The sequence below is a fragment of the Bos javanicus genome, chromosome 2 (assembly GCF_032452875.1).
Source record: "Bos javanicus breed banteng chromosome 2, ARS-OSU_banteng_1.0, whole genome shotgun sequence".
Classification (NCBI taxonomy): Eukaryota; Metazoa; Chordata; class Mammalia; order Artiodactyla; family Bovidae; genus Bos; species Bos javanicus.
In genome coordinates this window covers 84,576,071-84,591,375 of record NC_083869.1, presented here as the reverse complement: position 1 = coordinate 84,591,375, position 15,305 = coordinate 84,576,071, and the positions used below count along the sequence as shown (strand labels likewise).

The following is a 15,305-nucleotide window of genomic DNA, read 5'->3' as shown; positions in this document are numbered from 1 at the left end:
TCGGCCATGACTGACTTCCCTTTCACTTTTCACTTTCATGCATTGGATAAGGAAATGGCAAACCACTCCAGTGTTCTTGCCTGTAGAATCCGAGGGACGGGGGAGCTTGGTGGGCTGCCATTTATGGGGTCGCACAGAAATGGACATGACTGAAGCGACTTAGCAGCAGCAGCAGCAGCAGCCATGTGATTAGTGATTTGAGTTCCATCCCACAGTTTTAATTATATGAAACTGAGTACTACTGAGGAATAAAATTCCTTGCTGCTGAGAAATACTTTGAAAGCATTTAGTCTATGTGAATATATGTAACTTTAAAAGCAACAATGTGTGTATAATTAATACAAACGTACAAAATTCCTAGACATTGTTATTTAATAACTATGGACTAGCAGTAATGTATTTGCAAGGTGCAATGGTAAAAAATCCACCTGCCAAGGCAGGAGACATAAGAGATGCAAGTTCTATCTCTGGGTCAGGAAGATCCCCTGGAGTAGGAAATGGCATTCTACTTCAGTATTCTTTCCTGGAAAATTCCATGGACGGAGTAAGGAGCCTGGTGGGCTAGAGTCCAGGGGGTTGCAAAGGGTCAGACATGAATGAGCATGCACACACTCATACCACCTGTAACGGATTTGCAGTATAATGTGTGCATTTTAAGATAGTATGAATCATAATTATATTGATAAAAAGGCCAAATATTTTAAGATTTGGGTAACTTTTCATTGGAAGTATTTTGTAGAAACATAAAGTATAACTGTTCTTTTTTCTTTATGAAAGTAAGCAAGATAGGCCACGTGTGCTAAGTCGCTTCGGTCATGTCCAACTCTTTGAGACCCTATGGACTGTAGTCTGCCAGGCTCCTCTGTCCATGGGATTAATTAACAGCAAAAGGCAAACTTTGACCTTGTAGCTTATAAAAATTTTCATGTTCATGACTGGAAGATTTTAAAATATATCCTGTGTGATTAAAAACAATGGCATGCATTTTTGACTTCTAGATGATGTTACCAATAATTCTGATATATAGTAGTGATATTCTATTTCACATTTGTCTAACGACTTCAAGTCATTACTTTTAGTAATAAACAAATGCAACTAGAAGCAACAATTTGTATTAACCTGACGTGTCATGATTGCATTGTGGTCAGATAATGGGAAGGATAATGCTTTGTCCTACTGTATGTCATCACTGACATCTTGACTGTGGAATTGAACTATTAAAGTTATGCAGCAAATGAATTCTGCAAATGAATCCTATCATTCTTTGTCAAAAGCTAATTTAGAATTGTTGAATGTGTTGGCTTGAATAGTTTGAAGTTTGTTTCTATTTTATCAGGAAACAATTTAAATGTTTGTTTTAAGATGACAGCCTTTTGACAAAACAGACTTCTGACACTTCATAATTGATGTGTGGTTGCTGCTGCTGCTGCTGCTGCTAAGTCGCTTCAGTCATGTCTGACTCTGTGTGACCCCATAGACGGCCGCCCACCAGGTGCCCCATCCCTGGGATTCTAGGTTGATGCAAAGACAAAGTCCATATTAGCAGAGCCAGCTTTAGGTTTGGGAGCTCTGGTAATTCAGAGACAGCAGGACTTAACTGCCAGGCATCATTGACTTTGTACAGTTAAAGCCAGTTAAGTAGAAGTATGGAATTTACTAGAAAGATTCCAGAGAACAGGATGAGGGTTCTGGAAACCTAAACTGATGATGGCGGGAATAGCTTTGGTGTGAAATTTTGAATAAAGTATAGAAGTTGAGAGAAACATTTCTGAGTTCAAATTTTTTTGTGAATTACATGAACCATCTTATGGGCATGAGCAACAAATTGAGTTCAGCCACGTTTTTAGTAAACCCTGGGTGTTTTGGAATTTAATATATATTTTCCAAAGCATCCTCCACTCAAGTGACAGTGCATTAACCAGCCCTCTCCACTCTGCTGGGGGAACACCCTCAAGCATGCTAGTACCAAGTGTGCAGTCAGAAGGTGGCATGCCACCCTGCCCTCCCACTTATGGTCAGGTGGCTTGTTCCCAAAACTTTCTGAAGCTAGTTGGTTATGTTATTATTGTTATGTCCTTTAATTAATTGTCATTGAAACTGATGGTATATGAGCATGAAAAGAAGAGGTTTGTATTTATGAAAACTGAGTTCCTTGTTTAAGAAAGACTGAGTAAAGATGAAATGCTAAACAGTTTAGTTGGAATTAGGTGTGGATAAGAAAAGAAAGACTGAAAAACAACAATTCATGGGGATGCTACATTTAGATTGTCTCCTAAGTATCTTTGAAGAGAATGATTATCTTTAAAAAACAGAAACAACAAAACACAAAAAACTAGAGTGATGACTCATTATTGATTGTTTTTGCTTTGTACAAGAAAAATTGTGCAGAACTCCACCCTCAGAGAAAAAGCCTTGGCACCAAAATATGGGCAAATAAGTGAATATTTATATGTTTTAACTTTAAATCTTTTAATGAGTCCCCATTTTTAATGATTATTTACACTTTATCAACTGACTGCTGGTTTTGAATGCATAGGACAAGCAAGGTCTTACCCAGGATAGAAGCAATGGCAACTCCCAAACTCATTGAAAATCATGACCAATAGCTTTTTACCCAGAGCATCTGTGAGAAGGCAGTTAGTTAAACTTCAAATTTCATTATAAACTAGTATAAAATTCAACAAGTATAATCGTCAGCTTCTAAAATTAATAACAGCCCAGTGAAATGAAAATAAATAACATCTTTGCATGGGTTTGAATGCCCTCTGGGGCCTGGGTGCTTGTGTGTATGAACATGCATGGAGTGCGGTTAACAGATGCAGATGTCATCATGACTATATTTTCTTTCAGCTGAAATATCCAAATGAAAATGAAGAAATTCTGCTGCTTAGATCTATTATTGATGTAAATTTGCCGAAATTTTTATCCCACGATTTACCACTCTTTGAGGTAAGAACATTTCTTACTCTAATGTATCAAAACTCTTCTAATAATGTATTTATCAAGTGTCCAAGTTTTCAAGTCCCATTGAGAAACTTCCAGTGTAGAAAACAGAGAAAGGTAGGTCACTCCATGTTTTATTTGAAATGTTTTTAGCTAGCTTTGTTGTTACAAGTAACTTTTAACAACTTGGGATTTTTTTAAGTAGTACTTTTTTTCTACTGCAGAATATAATAAGCATCCAAAAGTCACAGAAAGTTTGCTTATAAATCTCACTAGGAAATAGACTCCATGGAGGAAAGTAATTGGTGAAACACACCATTGAATCCTTTACACAGAGGGATACTTTGCAAATGTTTGTCAAAATTAATGATCGAAGAAGTGAAAAATAAGCTTAAGAGTGCAGTGTCTTTTATGAAATTGGTTTTTTTTTTTTTTCAGGATAATTTAAGAACTAGGGTTAGTAATATTGTTATATTTTAAAAATTAGATTATAAGTAGTAGTAAAGAATTACAGAGTGATGGTTAAAGTTCCTGTATTGCCATGTGATGTCACTGTTTTTCCTTCCCCATTCCCAGTAGAAGTGCCTGGGGGTGGTGGGTAGTGGGCTGCTGACACATGGGAGAGTTACTCTGTCTTGCACTGCCTTGAGGTATGGACAGTTAGCTTCTGATGTGTAGAGACTGAGATCAGAAGACTCTCATGGGGAGGACAGAAGTGGCACTGCCACTGTGGTGTGCCCCAGTGCCCTTAGCTATCCATAGGAACAATGTTTCATCATTCTGAAAGAAGCTCCCGTTAGTATTTGGAATTGACAGTGCAAATATTTTATAGATCAAGTTTTCAGGGAATTGGTTCAAAATTTCTTGTTAAAAATTTCCCTCAGTTTCTTTGGTACTAGTACACTGTACAGATTTTCCAGGAATAAATATAAGTAAAGCTCTATTTATTTTTATGAAGTAGAGGTATATCTTATTTAGATGTGTCCTCCTATAGCTGTATATTCATTCAGCAAATATTTCTCGAGCAATATTTCACAAATGGAGCATAGCTGGCATTTTCAAATAGGACAGTTCCCTGTTTTGAGAGACTGTCCCATATGCTACAAACTCTTGGCATCCCTGGTCCCCCCAGTGTCTCTGGACTTTCACAGTAATACAACCAGAAGGACAACTCCATGTATTCCCAACTCTCTACCTGGCAGAGAGGAACTGGTGAAAGGAACTGGTCTTGATTGAGACCCACTAGCTACCAGATATGATCTGGAATTGTCTGCTTCTTTAAGGTTAACCATAAATAATTTGAACAATCTGAGAAGATATTTTTGTTTACTTGGCAAACAGTATGCATTTACAATGTACCCAACCCTGTTCTAAGAGTTTTATGAATAGTTACTCCTAAGCACTGGTGACTCAATGATAAAGAATCTGCCTGTGATGTAGGAGATCTGGTTTTGATTCCTTGGTCAGTAAGATCCCCTGGAGAAGGGCATGGCTACCAAGCAAGGCTTTAGCAATACGTGAACCCTGAACTTCCAGATGTACAAGATGGTTTTAGAAAAGGCAGAGGAACCAGAGATCAAATTGCCAACATCTGCTGGATCATCAAAAAAGCAAGAGAGTTCCAGAAAAACATCTATTTCTACTTTAATGACTTTGCCAAAGCCTTTGACTGTGTGGATCACAAGAAACTGTGGAAAATTCTGAAAGAGATGGGAATACCAGACCACCTGACCTGCCTCTTGAGAAATCTGTGTGCAGGTCAGGAAGCAACAGTTAGAATTGGACATGGAACAACAGACTGGTTCCAAACAGGAAAAGGAGTATGTCAAGGCTGTATATTGTCACCCTGTTTACTTAACTTCTATACAGAGTACATCATGAGAAACACTGGGCTGGAGGAAGCGCAAGCTGGAATCAAGATGGCTGGGAGAAATATCAATAACCTCAGATATGCAGATGACACCACCCTTATGGCAGAAAGCGAAGAAGAACTAAAGAGCTTGTTGATGAAAGTGAAAGAGGAGAGTGAAAAAGTTGACTTAAAGCTCAACATTCAGAAAACTAAGATCATGGCATCTGGTTCCTTCAAAGTGAAGTGAAGTCGCTCAGTCATGCCCGACTCTTTGAGACCCCATGGACTGTAGCCCACCAGGCTCCTCCATCCATGGAATTTTCTAGGCAGGAATACTGGAGTGGGTTGCCATTTCCTTCTCCAGGGTATCTTCCCAACCCAGGGATCAAACCCGGGTCTCCTGCATTGCAGACAGATGCTTTACCACATAGGTTGCTGTGAAGTGAAATGAATGTCGCTCAGTTGTGTCTGACTCTCTGTGACCCCATGGACTGGGGTCTCCAGGCCAGACATGAATTCCGCAGACATGAATTTTCCAGGCCAGAATACTGGGGTGGGTTGCCATTCCCTTCTCCAGGGGAATCTTCCCAACCCAGGAATCGAACCCAGGTCTCCCACATTGCAGGCAGATTCTTTACCAACTGAGCCACCAGGGAAGCCCTAAGTTGCTATAATGCTTATGAAATAGCCTTAGTGGTTTATAAAGGAATGTTTCTTAGACCTTAAAAGTGACTTTATATTCTCATATAAACTATATGTGGAATTATAATTCTTTCCAATCCTATATTATGTGATTATATTATTTTTCTAAAGCTTCCATAACAGAGAACCACAAACTTGGTGGTTTAAAACAACAGAAATTTATTTTCTCACAGTTCTGGAGGAAAAAAGTCTGAAATAAGCTGTTGGTTACCTCTGAAAGAAGGTAAAGATTCTTTAGGAAAGAACCCTTCCTTGCTTTTTCTTAGCTTCTGATGGCTACTGACGATCTTTGATGTTCCTTGGCTTGTCATTGGTGGTTCCCTGGTGGCTTCAGCTTCTGTCCCCATCACTAGAGTGGCCTTGTTTCCCAGGTGTGCTTGAGTTTGCATCTTCCTCTCCTTTCTGTTGTATAGATACCAGTCACTGGAGTTAGGGTCCAGTAGGATCTCATCTGATCTAATTACATCTGCAAAGATCTTATTTCCAGACAAGGTGACATTCTAACATAAATTTTTGAGGAACACTAAAAGGATTAACATACTACCCACTACACTGATTAAAATACTGTTAAACTTATTTTTATATATGATATGAGGTATGGATTCAAGTTCATTATTTTGATAAATCCGGGTATCCTAGCATACTTTGTTCAAAGACTATTTGTTTAATCTTTACTGGATTGTTTTTGCTTGAGAATGAGTTTTCATATGTGTCTGGATCTATATCTGGTCTCTCTCTTCTATTCCATTGTTATATTTTGTCTATTTTTATGCTAGTATGATACTGTTTTTATAATAAGCCTTGAAATCAGATAATGTTCATCTTTTAACTTTTTAACTGGAAAATATGTAAAACCACAACATCTGAAGAAGAAAACAGGAAAAATCCCTTGTGAATTTGGGTTAGGCAAAAATTTCTTAAATACACCACCAAAAGCACAATGCATGAAACAGTAAATTGATAAAATAGGCTCATCAGAATTAAAAAGTTTGCTCTTTGAAATACACTGTAGGAGAATGGAAGACAAGTTAGAGGTATAAAAAACACTTGCCTATTAGATGTATGGTGAAGCACTTGTAAGTAGAATGCTTAACAAATGGTCAAAACTTACCATGAAGAAAATAAACCAATTACAATAGGCAAATGATTTGAGACTGAGCAAACTCCGGGGGATGGTGAAGGACAGGGTTGCCTGGTGTGCTGCAGTCCTTGGGGTCATGAAGAGTTGGACATGACTTGGTGACTAAAGAACAACAACAACAAAAAATTTGAACAAACATTTCACCAAAGAAGACATACATATGGCACAAAAGTAACGCGAAAGTGTTACTCTTTAGCAAATGCAAGTTGAAGCCATAGCAAGATACTGTTACACACTTATTAAAAATACTGATTATACCAAATATTGAAACTCACACTGCTGAGGGGAATTTAAAATAGGACAACCATTTTGGAAAGCAGACTGTTTCTTCAAATGTTAGACACGTACCTGCCATTGTTGTGTTGTATCAGTCATTCATTAGTGACTGACTCTGCGACACCATGGACTATAGCCCACCAGGCTCCTCTGTCCATGGAATTCTCCAGGCAAAAATAGTGGAGTGGGTTGCCATTCCCTTCTCTGGGGGATCTTCTTGGCCTAGGGATTGAACCCAGGTCTCCTGCACTGCAGGCAGATTCTTTACCATCCGAGTGTACTATCCAAGTATTCCACTTCTCAGTATTCACTTGAGAGAAATGAAAGCATTTGTCCATGCAGAGACTTGTGTGTATGTGTTTATGGCATCTTTATTTATTTCCAAAACTAAAAACAATGAAAATGTCCATCAGCAGGAAAATGGGTTTAAAAACCGGCACCTCAGTATGGTGGACTTCAATGCAAAGAACTATAGATATATGCAGTGACGTGTTTGAGATTTCAAATCCTTATGCTGAGTGAAAGAAGCCAGATTTAAAAAAGTAGTACCCATAATGTGTAATTTCATCCATATTAAAGTCTAGGCAATGAAAATAAAAATAGAAACAGAAAGCAAATTAGTGTGTGTGTTGATTGTCTGGGGATGGAGGTGGGTGTCAGGGAGAGGAGAGAGGAGGATTACAAAAGATCATAAGGAAACTTGTGGCAATGGTTGATACGTTGATTATCTTCATTGAGTTGGTGGTTTCACTTATCAAATTATGCCCTTTAAATATAAGCAGTTCATTGTATGTCAGTCATACCTCTATGAAGGTGTTAAAAATACTGAGCTATTATTTAATGGCTCTATTTTCATCAGTATTAAATATGAGGATGTGAGAAATTTTATCAAGTTTATAAACATATACATATGTGTATAGATGTACACATATACATGCAAACATATATAGAGAGATAATATGAGAGTTTATAGCTATGTAATGTTAATATAAACATCTGAATCATCTATCATCAGGGAATTACTTCAGATTTGTTTCCTGGGGTGAAATTACCAAAACCAGATTACAACGATTTGCTGGGAGCTATCAAAGACAACTGTGACTCCATGAATTTGCAAATGACCAGATTCTTTTCTGAGAAGATTCTTCAGATATATGAAATGATGATTGTGCGTCATGGCTTTATGATTGTTGGAGAACCATTTGGAGGAAAAACCAGTGCATATCGCGTCTTAGCTGGAGCATTAAATGACCTATGTGAAAAGGTAAGTGTGGTATTGATCCATTAATTTACCAATAGTCAGCTTTGTGTAGGATAGAATGTATGGTCACTTAAAAGGATACTTTAATGCAGCAACTTAAAATTATCAAAATACAGAGAAAATAGAAAAGTAATATGATTCAAGTAGGAAGTTCAGCATATAAAGAATATGCCACATATTTGCCTCAAAGCCTTAGGTTCCTTTTTAAAAAGTTTAATTATAAAGGTAACATGTTCATTGTATAAAAAAGTCTGAAAATGTGAAAAAATTTTATACTTTCATAGAGTATTTTATAATTTCATAGGAGAGTGTATTTTATTTTCTTGGTGTTAAGATTCAAATTCAGATTCAATGCAAACTTCCTCTAGTGCTGTCTGTTAGTGGTATTGAATTGAAGTGTGTGTGTTGTGTGTATGCGTAATATAATATGTATATAAGCATAGTAAATAATGATAATTATATTATTCAAAATTATTGTCTTAGTTGACTCAGTTTGATCTACTTTGATATGCTAAAGGAGTGAGGCTATTTTAAATTCTCCAACTAATACTGCATTTGTGTCTACTTATCTTTGTATTTCAAATAATTTTTGCCACATATATGTCAATGTTTGTAGCCAAATGGGATTTGTATCATTATACCTTCATTGTGGAGCCTCCCCCTTCAGCCAGTATAATACTGTGTACTTGTATTATTTGCCATGGATCTCCTGTGTCTAATTTCAGTATTGCAACCCCCGCTTTTCCCCTGGATACATATTTGCCCATGCTTGTAATTGTGACTCTGACTGTCACTGTGATTTACTTTTTTATGGGGAGTAAATAGTTTGACTTTTATTTTCTCCATTTGATGGCCTTTATCTTCTCATTGGGGAATTTAGATTCGTTTGTATTTATTATCAAACTGATGTGTACTTATTTCTGTCATCTCTCCCTCTATGCTTTTATCCTTACATGTGCTTTCCTCGCTTCGCCTCCCTTCCTTTCCCTTTATCCGTCTTGCCCTCTTTCGCTGAGTTTTTGTTTGCATTCTTCCTCCTTTGTTGTTTCATTATTATATGAACTAATTATTTTGCTATAAAAAATAAATCTCTAAAAGCCAAATGTGGTGCCACTAAAAGATTTAAAAAGGTGAAGGCTATGACCATGTATTCTGGTACTATAAAGCCTCAAAGTGACTCATTACCAGGAAATTCTAAGAGTGACATTGTGGTAAGGTAAATGGGGCTTCATAGTCACTGCCTACAACCTGCAGCTTCACACTGGCTTTGCTGCATTTGGGACAAAAGTCTTTCTTTGATGGCAGCAACTTTGTCCTGACTGAGATATTCTAATGGAGCTTTCCCATGCTTCCGAATTAAGGATGACATATTGTTATTCCCTTCCTGGGAACAAAGAAGAAAGCAATGACCTTGAGTTTATTTTACTGCTTCATATTATTATTCCCATATCTTTTCTTCAGTTTGGTATTTCATGCCCCAAGCTCCACTGCTGGTGGGCAGAAAGCAGTGTGGGAGAGTTGAACTTAGTGTGTTGTTACATTCAGGTATGACCTAAATCAAATCCCTTATGATTATACAGTGGAAGTGACAGATAGATTCAAGGGATTAGATCTGATAGATAAAGTGCCTGAAGAACTATGGATGTGGGTTCATGACATTGTACAGGAGGCAATGGTCAAGACCATCCCCAAGAAAAAGAAATGGAAAATGGCACAGTGGTTGTCTGCGGAGGCCTTACAAACAGCTGAGAAAAGAATAGAAGCAAAAGGCAAAGGAGAAAAGGAAAGATAGACCCATCTTAATGAAGAATTCCAAAGAATAGCAAGGGGAGATAAGAAAGCCTTCCTCAAATATCAATGGAAAGAAATAGAGGAAAACAATAAAATGGGAAAGATTAGAGATCTCTTGAAGAAAATCAGAGATACCAAGAGAACATTTCATGCAAAGATGACCACTATAAAGGACAGAAAAGGTATGGAAGCATAAGATATTAAGAAGAGGTGACAAGAATACATAGAAAAACTATATTAAAAAGATCTTCATGACCCAGATAACCACAGTGGTGTGATCACTCACCTAGAGCCAGACATCCTGAAACGAGAAGTTGAGTGGGCCTTAGGAAGCATCACTAGGAGCAAAGCTAGTGGAGCGGATGGAATTCCAGTTGAGCTATTTCAAGTCCTAAAAGATGATGCTGTGAAAGTGCTGCCCTCAATATGCCAGCAAATTTGGAAAACTCAGCAGTGGCCACAGGACTGGAAAAGGTCAGTTTTCATTCCAATCCCCAAGAAAGGCAATGCCAAAGAATGCTCAAACTACTGCACAATTGCACTCATCTCACATGCTAGCAAAGTAATGCTCAAAATTCTCCGAGTCAAGCTTCAACAGTACATGAACCGTGAACTTCCAGAAGTTCAGGCTGGATTTAGAAAACGCAGAGGAATCAGAGATCAAATTGCCAACATCCATTGCATCACTGAGAGAGCAAGAGTTCCAGAAAATCATCTACTTCTGCTTTATTGACTACACCAAAGTCTTTTACCGTGTGGATCACAACAAACTGTGGAAAATTCTTCAAGAGATGGGAATACTGGACTACCTGACCTGCGTCCTGGGAAATCTATATGCAGCAGGTCAAGAAGCAACAGTTGGCACTGGACATGGAACAACAGATTGGTTCCAAATCAGAAAGTAGTAAGTCAAGGCTGTATATTGTAACCCTGCTTATTTAACTTCTTTTTTTTTAAATTTAAATTTATTTATTTTAATTAGAGGCTAATTACTTTACAATATTGTATTGGTTTTGCCATACATCAACATGAATCCGCCCCTATGCAGAGTACATCATGCAAAATGCTGGGCTGGATGAAGCACAAGCTGAAATCAAGGTTGATGGAAGAAATATCAATAACCTCAGATATGCAGATGACACTACCCTTATGGCAGAAAGCGAAGAAGAACTAAAGAGCCTCTTGATGAAAGTGAAAGAGGAGAGTGAAAACGTTGGCTTAAAACTCAACATTCAGAAAATTAAGATCATGGCATCCAGTCCCATCACTTCATGGCAAATAGATGGGGAAACAGTGGTTGACTTTATTTTCTTGGGCTTCCAAGTCACGCAGATGGTGACTGCAGCCATGAAATTAAAAGACGCTTTCTTCTTGAAAGAAAAGCTATGTCCAACCTAGACAAAATATTAAGCAGAGACATTACTTTGCCCACAAAGGTCAGTCTAGTCAAGGCTATGGTTTTTCCAGTAGTCATGTATGGATGTGAGAATTGGACTACAAAGAAAGCTGAGCGCTGAAGTATCGATGCTTTTGAACTGAGGTGTTGGAGAAGACTCTTGGGAGTCCCTTTTACTGCAAGGAGGTCCAACCAGTCCATCCTAAAGGAAATAAGTCCTGAATATTCATTAGAAGGACCGATGCTGAAGCTGAAACTCCAATACTTTGGCTACCTGATGTGAAGAACTGATTCATTTGAAAAGACCCTGATGCTGGGAAAGGCTGAAGGTGGGAGAAGGGGATGACAGAGCATGAGATGGTTGGATGACTTCACCGACTATAGACATGAGTTTGAGTAAACTTCGGGAGTTGGTGATGGACAGAGAGGCCTGACATGCTGTAGTCCATGAGTTCACAAAGAGTCGGACATGACTGAGCAACTGAACTGAACCAAACTGAAAAAGAAAATGGTTGTGAATAAGTAGAGCACAGTGAAACTATTCTGTGTATGTTGTAATGATGGATACATGATATAATGTATTTGGAAAAATCCATTGAACTGTCCAATACAAAGAGTAAAGCTTAGTAAGCCATGGGATTTGGTCAATAACAAGGTATCTGTATCAGTTCATCACTCATAATAATGCACTGCACCAATGCCAGGCTTTAATAATAGGAGCAACTGTGCGTGGGGTGGGAGGTGGAGGGAATATATATGAATATATATACAGTACTTTCTGTTAAATTGTTTTGTAAACCTAAAGCTCTTCTAAAAAATCTATCAGTTAGAAACATAAAAAAGGTTATGCCCTAGGTCTACTAATATCTCTTATTAATTCCACATAACGGTTTTCAAAGTTTTAGTGGAAACTGTCAACTTACCAATATAAACTTTTTCACAACATGAAAATGGTACATATTTCCATATCTTTTAATTATTTAATTTTCACTCAAAGAATGTTTTGCAGTGAGAATCATCCAAGTTCAGCCCATGGGGCAAATTCAGCCCCAGGCCTGTTTTTATAATGCCAGTGAGTTTAGAATGGTGTTAACATTTTTAAGGTTTGTAAGGCAAAACAGAAAAGAATATCTAACCTGTAAAGCATATAATAACTACTGTTTATAGATCTCGACCAACATTTACTGATTTATTCCTAAGTATCTTATGAGTTTTTAAATCCTATTGTAAATTGTACTTATAAATTTTATTGTTAAGTTTTTCATTGACATTATTTAGAAAATACAATCGATGTTTAGATAATGACCTTGTACTCTGGAACCTTGTTAAGTGAACTCTTTACTTCTGATAGTTTCCTTTAGAGTCTTTAGGATTATCTACATACACCATCATGTTTTCCATGAATAAAGACAGTATTCTTTTAAATAAATAAATAATTGTTTTCTATTAAGGGGTTAATGGAAGAAAACAAGGTTCAGATTACTGTTTTAAATCCTAAGTCCGTCACCATGGGTCAGCTGTATGGACAGTTTGATTTAGTGTCCCATGAGTGGTCCGACGGGATCCTTGCTGTCAGTTTCAGAGCATTTGCTGCTTCATCGGTAAGTGCTAACACTTTGCATGTCTATTTGGAAAGGCTGTGAGAGCTCTGATTTTTTCAGTTTCAAGTAAACTTTTGTATTTATAGTTCAAGGTACATGTTTAAAGTGCAGTACTGAATAGTCTGGCAGAGTTTCTATGAAGAGCACTTGTGAGTCTCTACAAATAGACGGCCAGAGACCATGGGGGCAGGCATGTCCTCCTCAGTATGCACAGAAGAAAGGGCACAAGGAAAGGAGACTGAGGAGAGCATTTCTGGTGCTCATTTTCCAGGCTAGGTGACCCAGCAAGGGGAGCATCTGAATAACAGGATCCTTTTGATCCATCAGCAACATTCTTTGCCCTGCTGCTCAGCTGGCTGTCACTGTCACACCTACTAATTGTTAGATAGACTCTAGTGCTGAAAGAGCAAATTGCAGACCAATTCCAGTACTTCCATCTAGTGTGCTGGGAGAGCATGAGCTGTCTGTGGAAAGAAAAAGTGAGGGATGTGCCAGCTGCTGACCTCTGGGAAGGGGAGTGGGAACTTGCCCCTTCCTGGCATACCCTGCTGAGGGGCTGCTGCCCACTCTAAGAAAGGCCACAGACCAATAAATGCTAACTTGGTTGTTGTGTTAGCAGTCTCTCCATGGACTATGATCAGATAGAGACAGCTTGTTAAGGCTAGTCTTACAGGAAAAGGGGCCTAGGCTAGAGACATTTAATTGTTTTGTTAAATCATATATATATATATGTTAACCTTTATTCTGACTACCATACATCCTAAATTTGGTGCTGTCTACTCGTCTACTCATTTAAGGACAAGACAGTCATGAGTCAGTGTAATGACAGAAAAGCATTAAATCGCAGCTGAACTTTTATTTTCCTAAAGGACCTTGAGCCATGAATAACATGAGGATCGGCTCTAATGGGGCAGAGATCTTGTGCAGTGTCAGGAGGCACAGGTGGGGCACACAGAGATCTGGGACCACTGATGAAACTTCTCAGATCCTTTCTTGTCACAGTAAATGTGCTCTGGCCCAGATTAATGTGTGAAGTCTCTAGATAATGTGTGCTATTGCATCATTTATACAGAAATAATCATGAGATACCTCTCATTTTATATTTAGCTACATAGTATGTGTTATATTTTCCAGGAAGCTACATCCCATAAATATTAGTCTCAGGAAGGTTAAGTAGCTGTCCCCAAGTCACACAGCTGGGAAATAGTAAAGCCAGACTAAAAGTGAGGTCACTCAGTTGTTGCAGGGCCCACCTGCTCACCGCCAGGGGAGTGTTTCTCAGAGTGGAGCCTAACAGGCTTAAGAACCCAGCAGCAGGAGGAAAAGTTGATCTGAAGGTTTTCTCTCCAGGACAACGCACTCTTCCATGCTTCCTGAGCATGGCCAGAGCTAGCTTCTGAGTGTGGGTATGATTAATGCTTTTGATCACAGGATGAAGTTGTTGAGGTGGATTCAAATCCCTCACTACTTCAACGCAAGTGTGCATTTGCTGAAGGTGAACCCGAGGCATCATCTGTGTCCACAGGATGGCTTCTTCATTAGGGTCTGGAAAAGAGAATCAGTTTTTCTCACTGTGGGACTGTGAACATTATATTGATTTTTAATGCCAGATATTATACGACCACAAGACAGTTTAGCCCAAGAAGGATGTGTATGTGGGTGAATTCATTCAGTGGAGGGAACAGAAAATTTGACTTAACACACAAGAATAATTGATCTGTATGAATACTAAATAGAATGTCTATACAGTCAGACAGTCTGAATGAAAATTGTTTTCCCTGGCAGTTGCATTTTTTTTTCACTTTTCTAAAATATGTTGTATATGACTTCAGAGACATTAGAAAACATGTTATAATTTGTTATAAGATGTTATAATTTGTCTCATCCATGGCACATATAGGCTTCTTTAGTGCATATGTATGTATATTCACACGCATATGCACTCTTTTCCAAAGGTGCCTTTACATTTTGATGGTGAAATTAGTTTTAGGAGATACATTTTAAAATTGTAAAATAACATGAATGAACTGTTTCCTTCCATAACCATTTTTGCCCTTTATTCACCATCTGAATGAACCAGACACCAGATAGAAAGTGGTTAATTTTTGATGGGCCAGTAGATGCAGTATGGATTGAGAATATGAACACTGTGCTGGACGACAACAAAAAGCTATGTCTGATGAGCGGGGAGATTATCCAAATGTCGCCACAAATGAATCTTATTTTTGAGCCGATGGATTTAGAAGTTGCTTCTCCTGCCACTGTAAGTTCTCAATTTTCACATCTGCTAATAAATTTGAAATGTTTTAAATGTGTTTATTGCTTAGTAATTTTGACTCTAG

At 38.1% G+C, this 15,305-nt stretch overlaps 1 protein-coding gene across 4 annotated transcripts in view; it reads left to right on the top strand.

The window, feature by feature from the left end:
• Positions 1 to 15,305, top strand: part of DNAH7 (dynein axonemal heavy chain 7) — a 252,750-nt gene that overhangs the window by 119,667 nt on the left and 117,778 nt on the right. For all 4 annotated transcript variants that reach the window (XM_061440697.1, XM_061440686.1, XM_061440708.1 and 1 more), the window contains exons 29-32: positions 2,851 to 2,949; positions 7,930 to 8,178; positions 12,814 to 12,963; positions 15,044 to 15,226. In XM_061440697.1, coding sequence (XP_061296681.1) covers positions 2,851 to 2,949; positions 7,930 to 8,178; positions 12,814 to 12,963; positions 15,044 to 15,226 — 681 coding nt within the window. The remainder of the gene's footprint in view (positions 1 to 2,850; positions 2,950 to 7,929; positions 8,179 to 12,813; positions 12,964 to 15,043; positions 15,227 to 15,305) is intronic.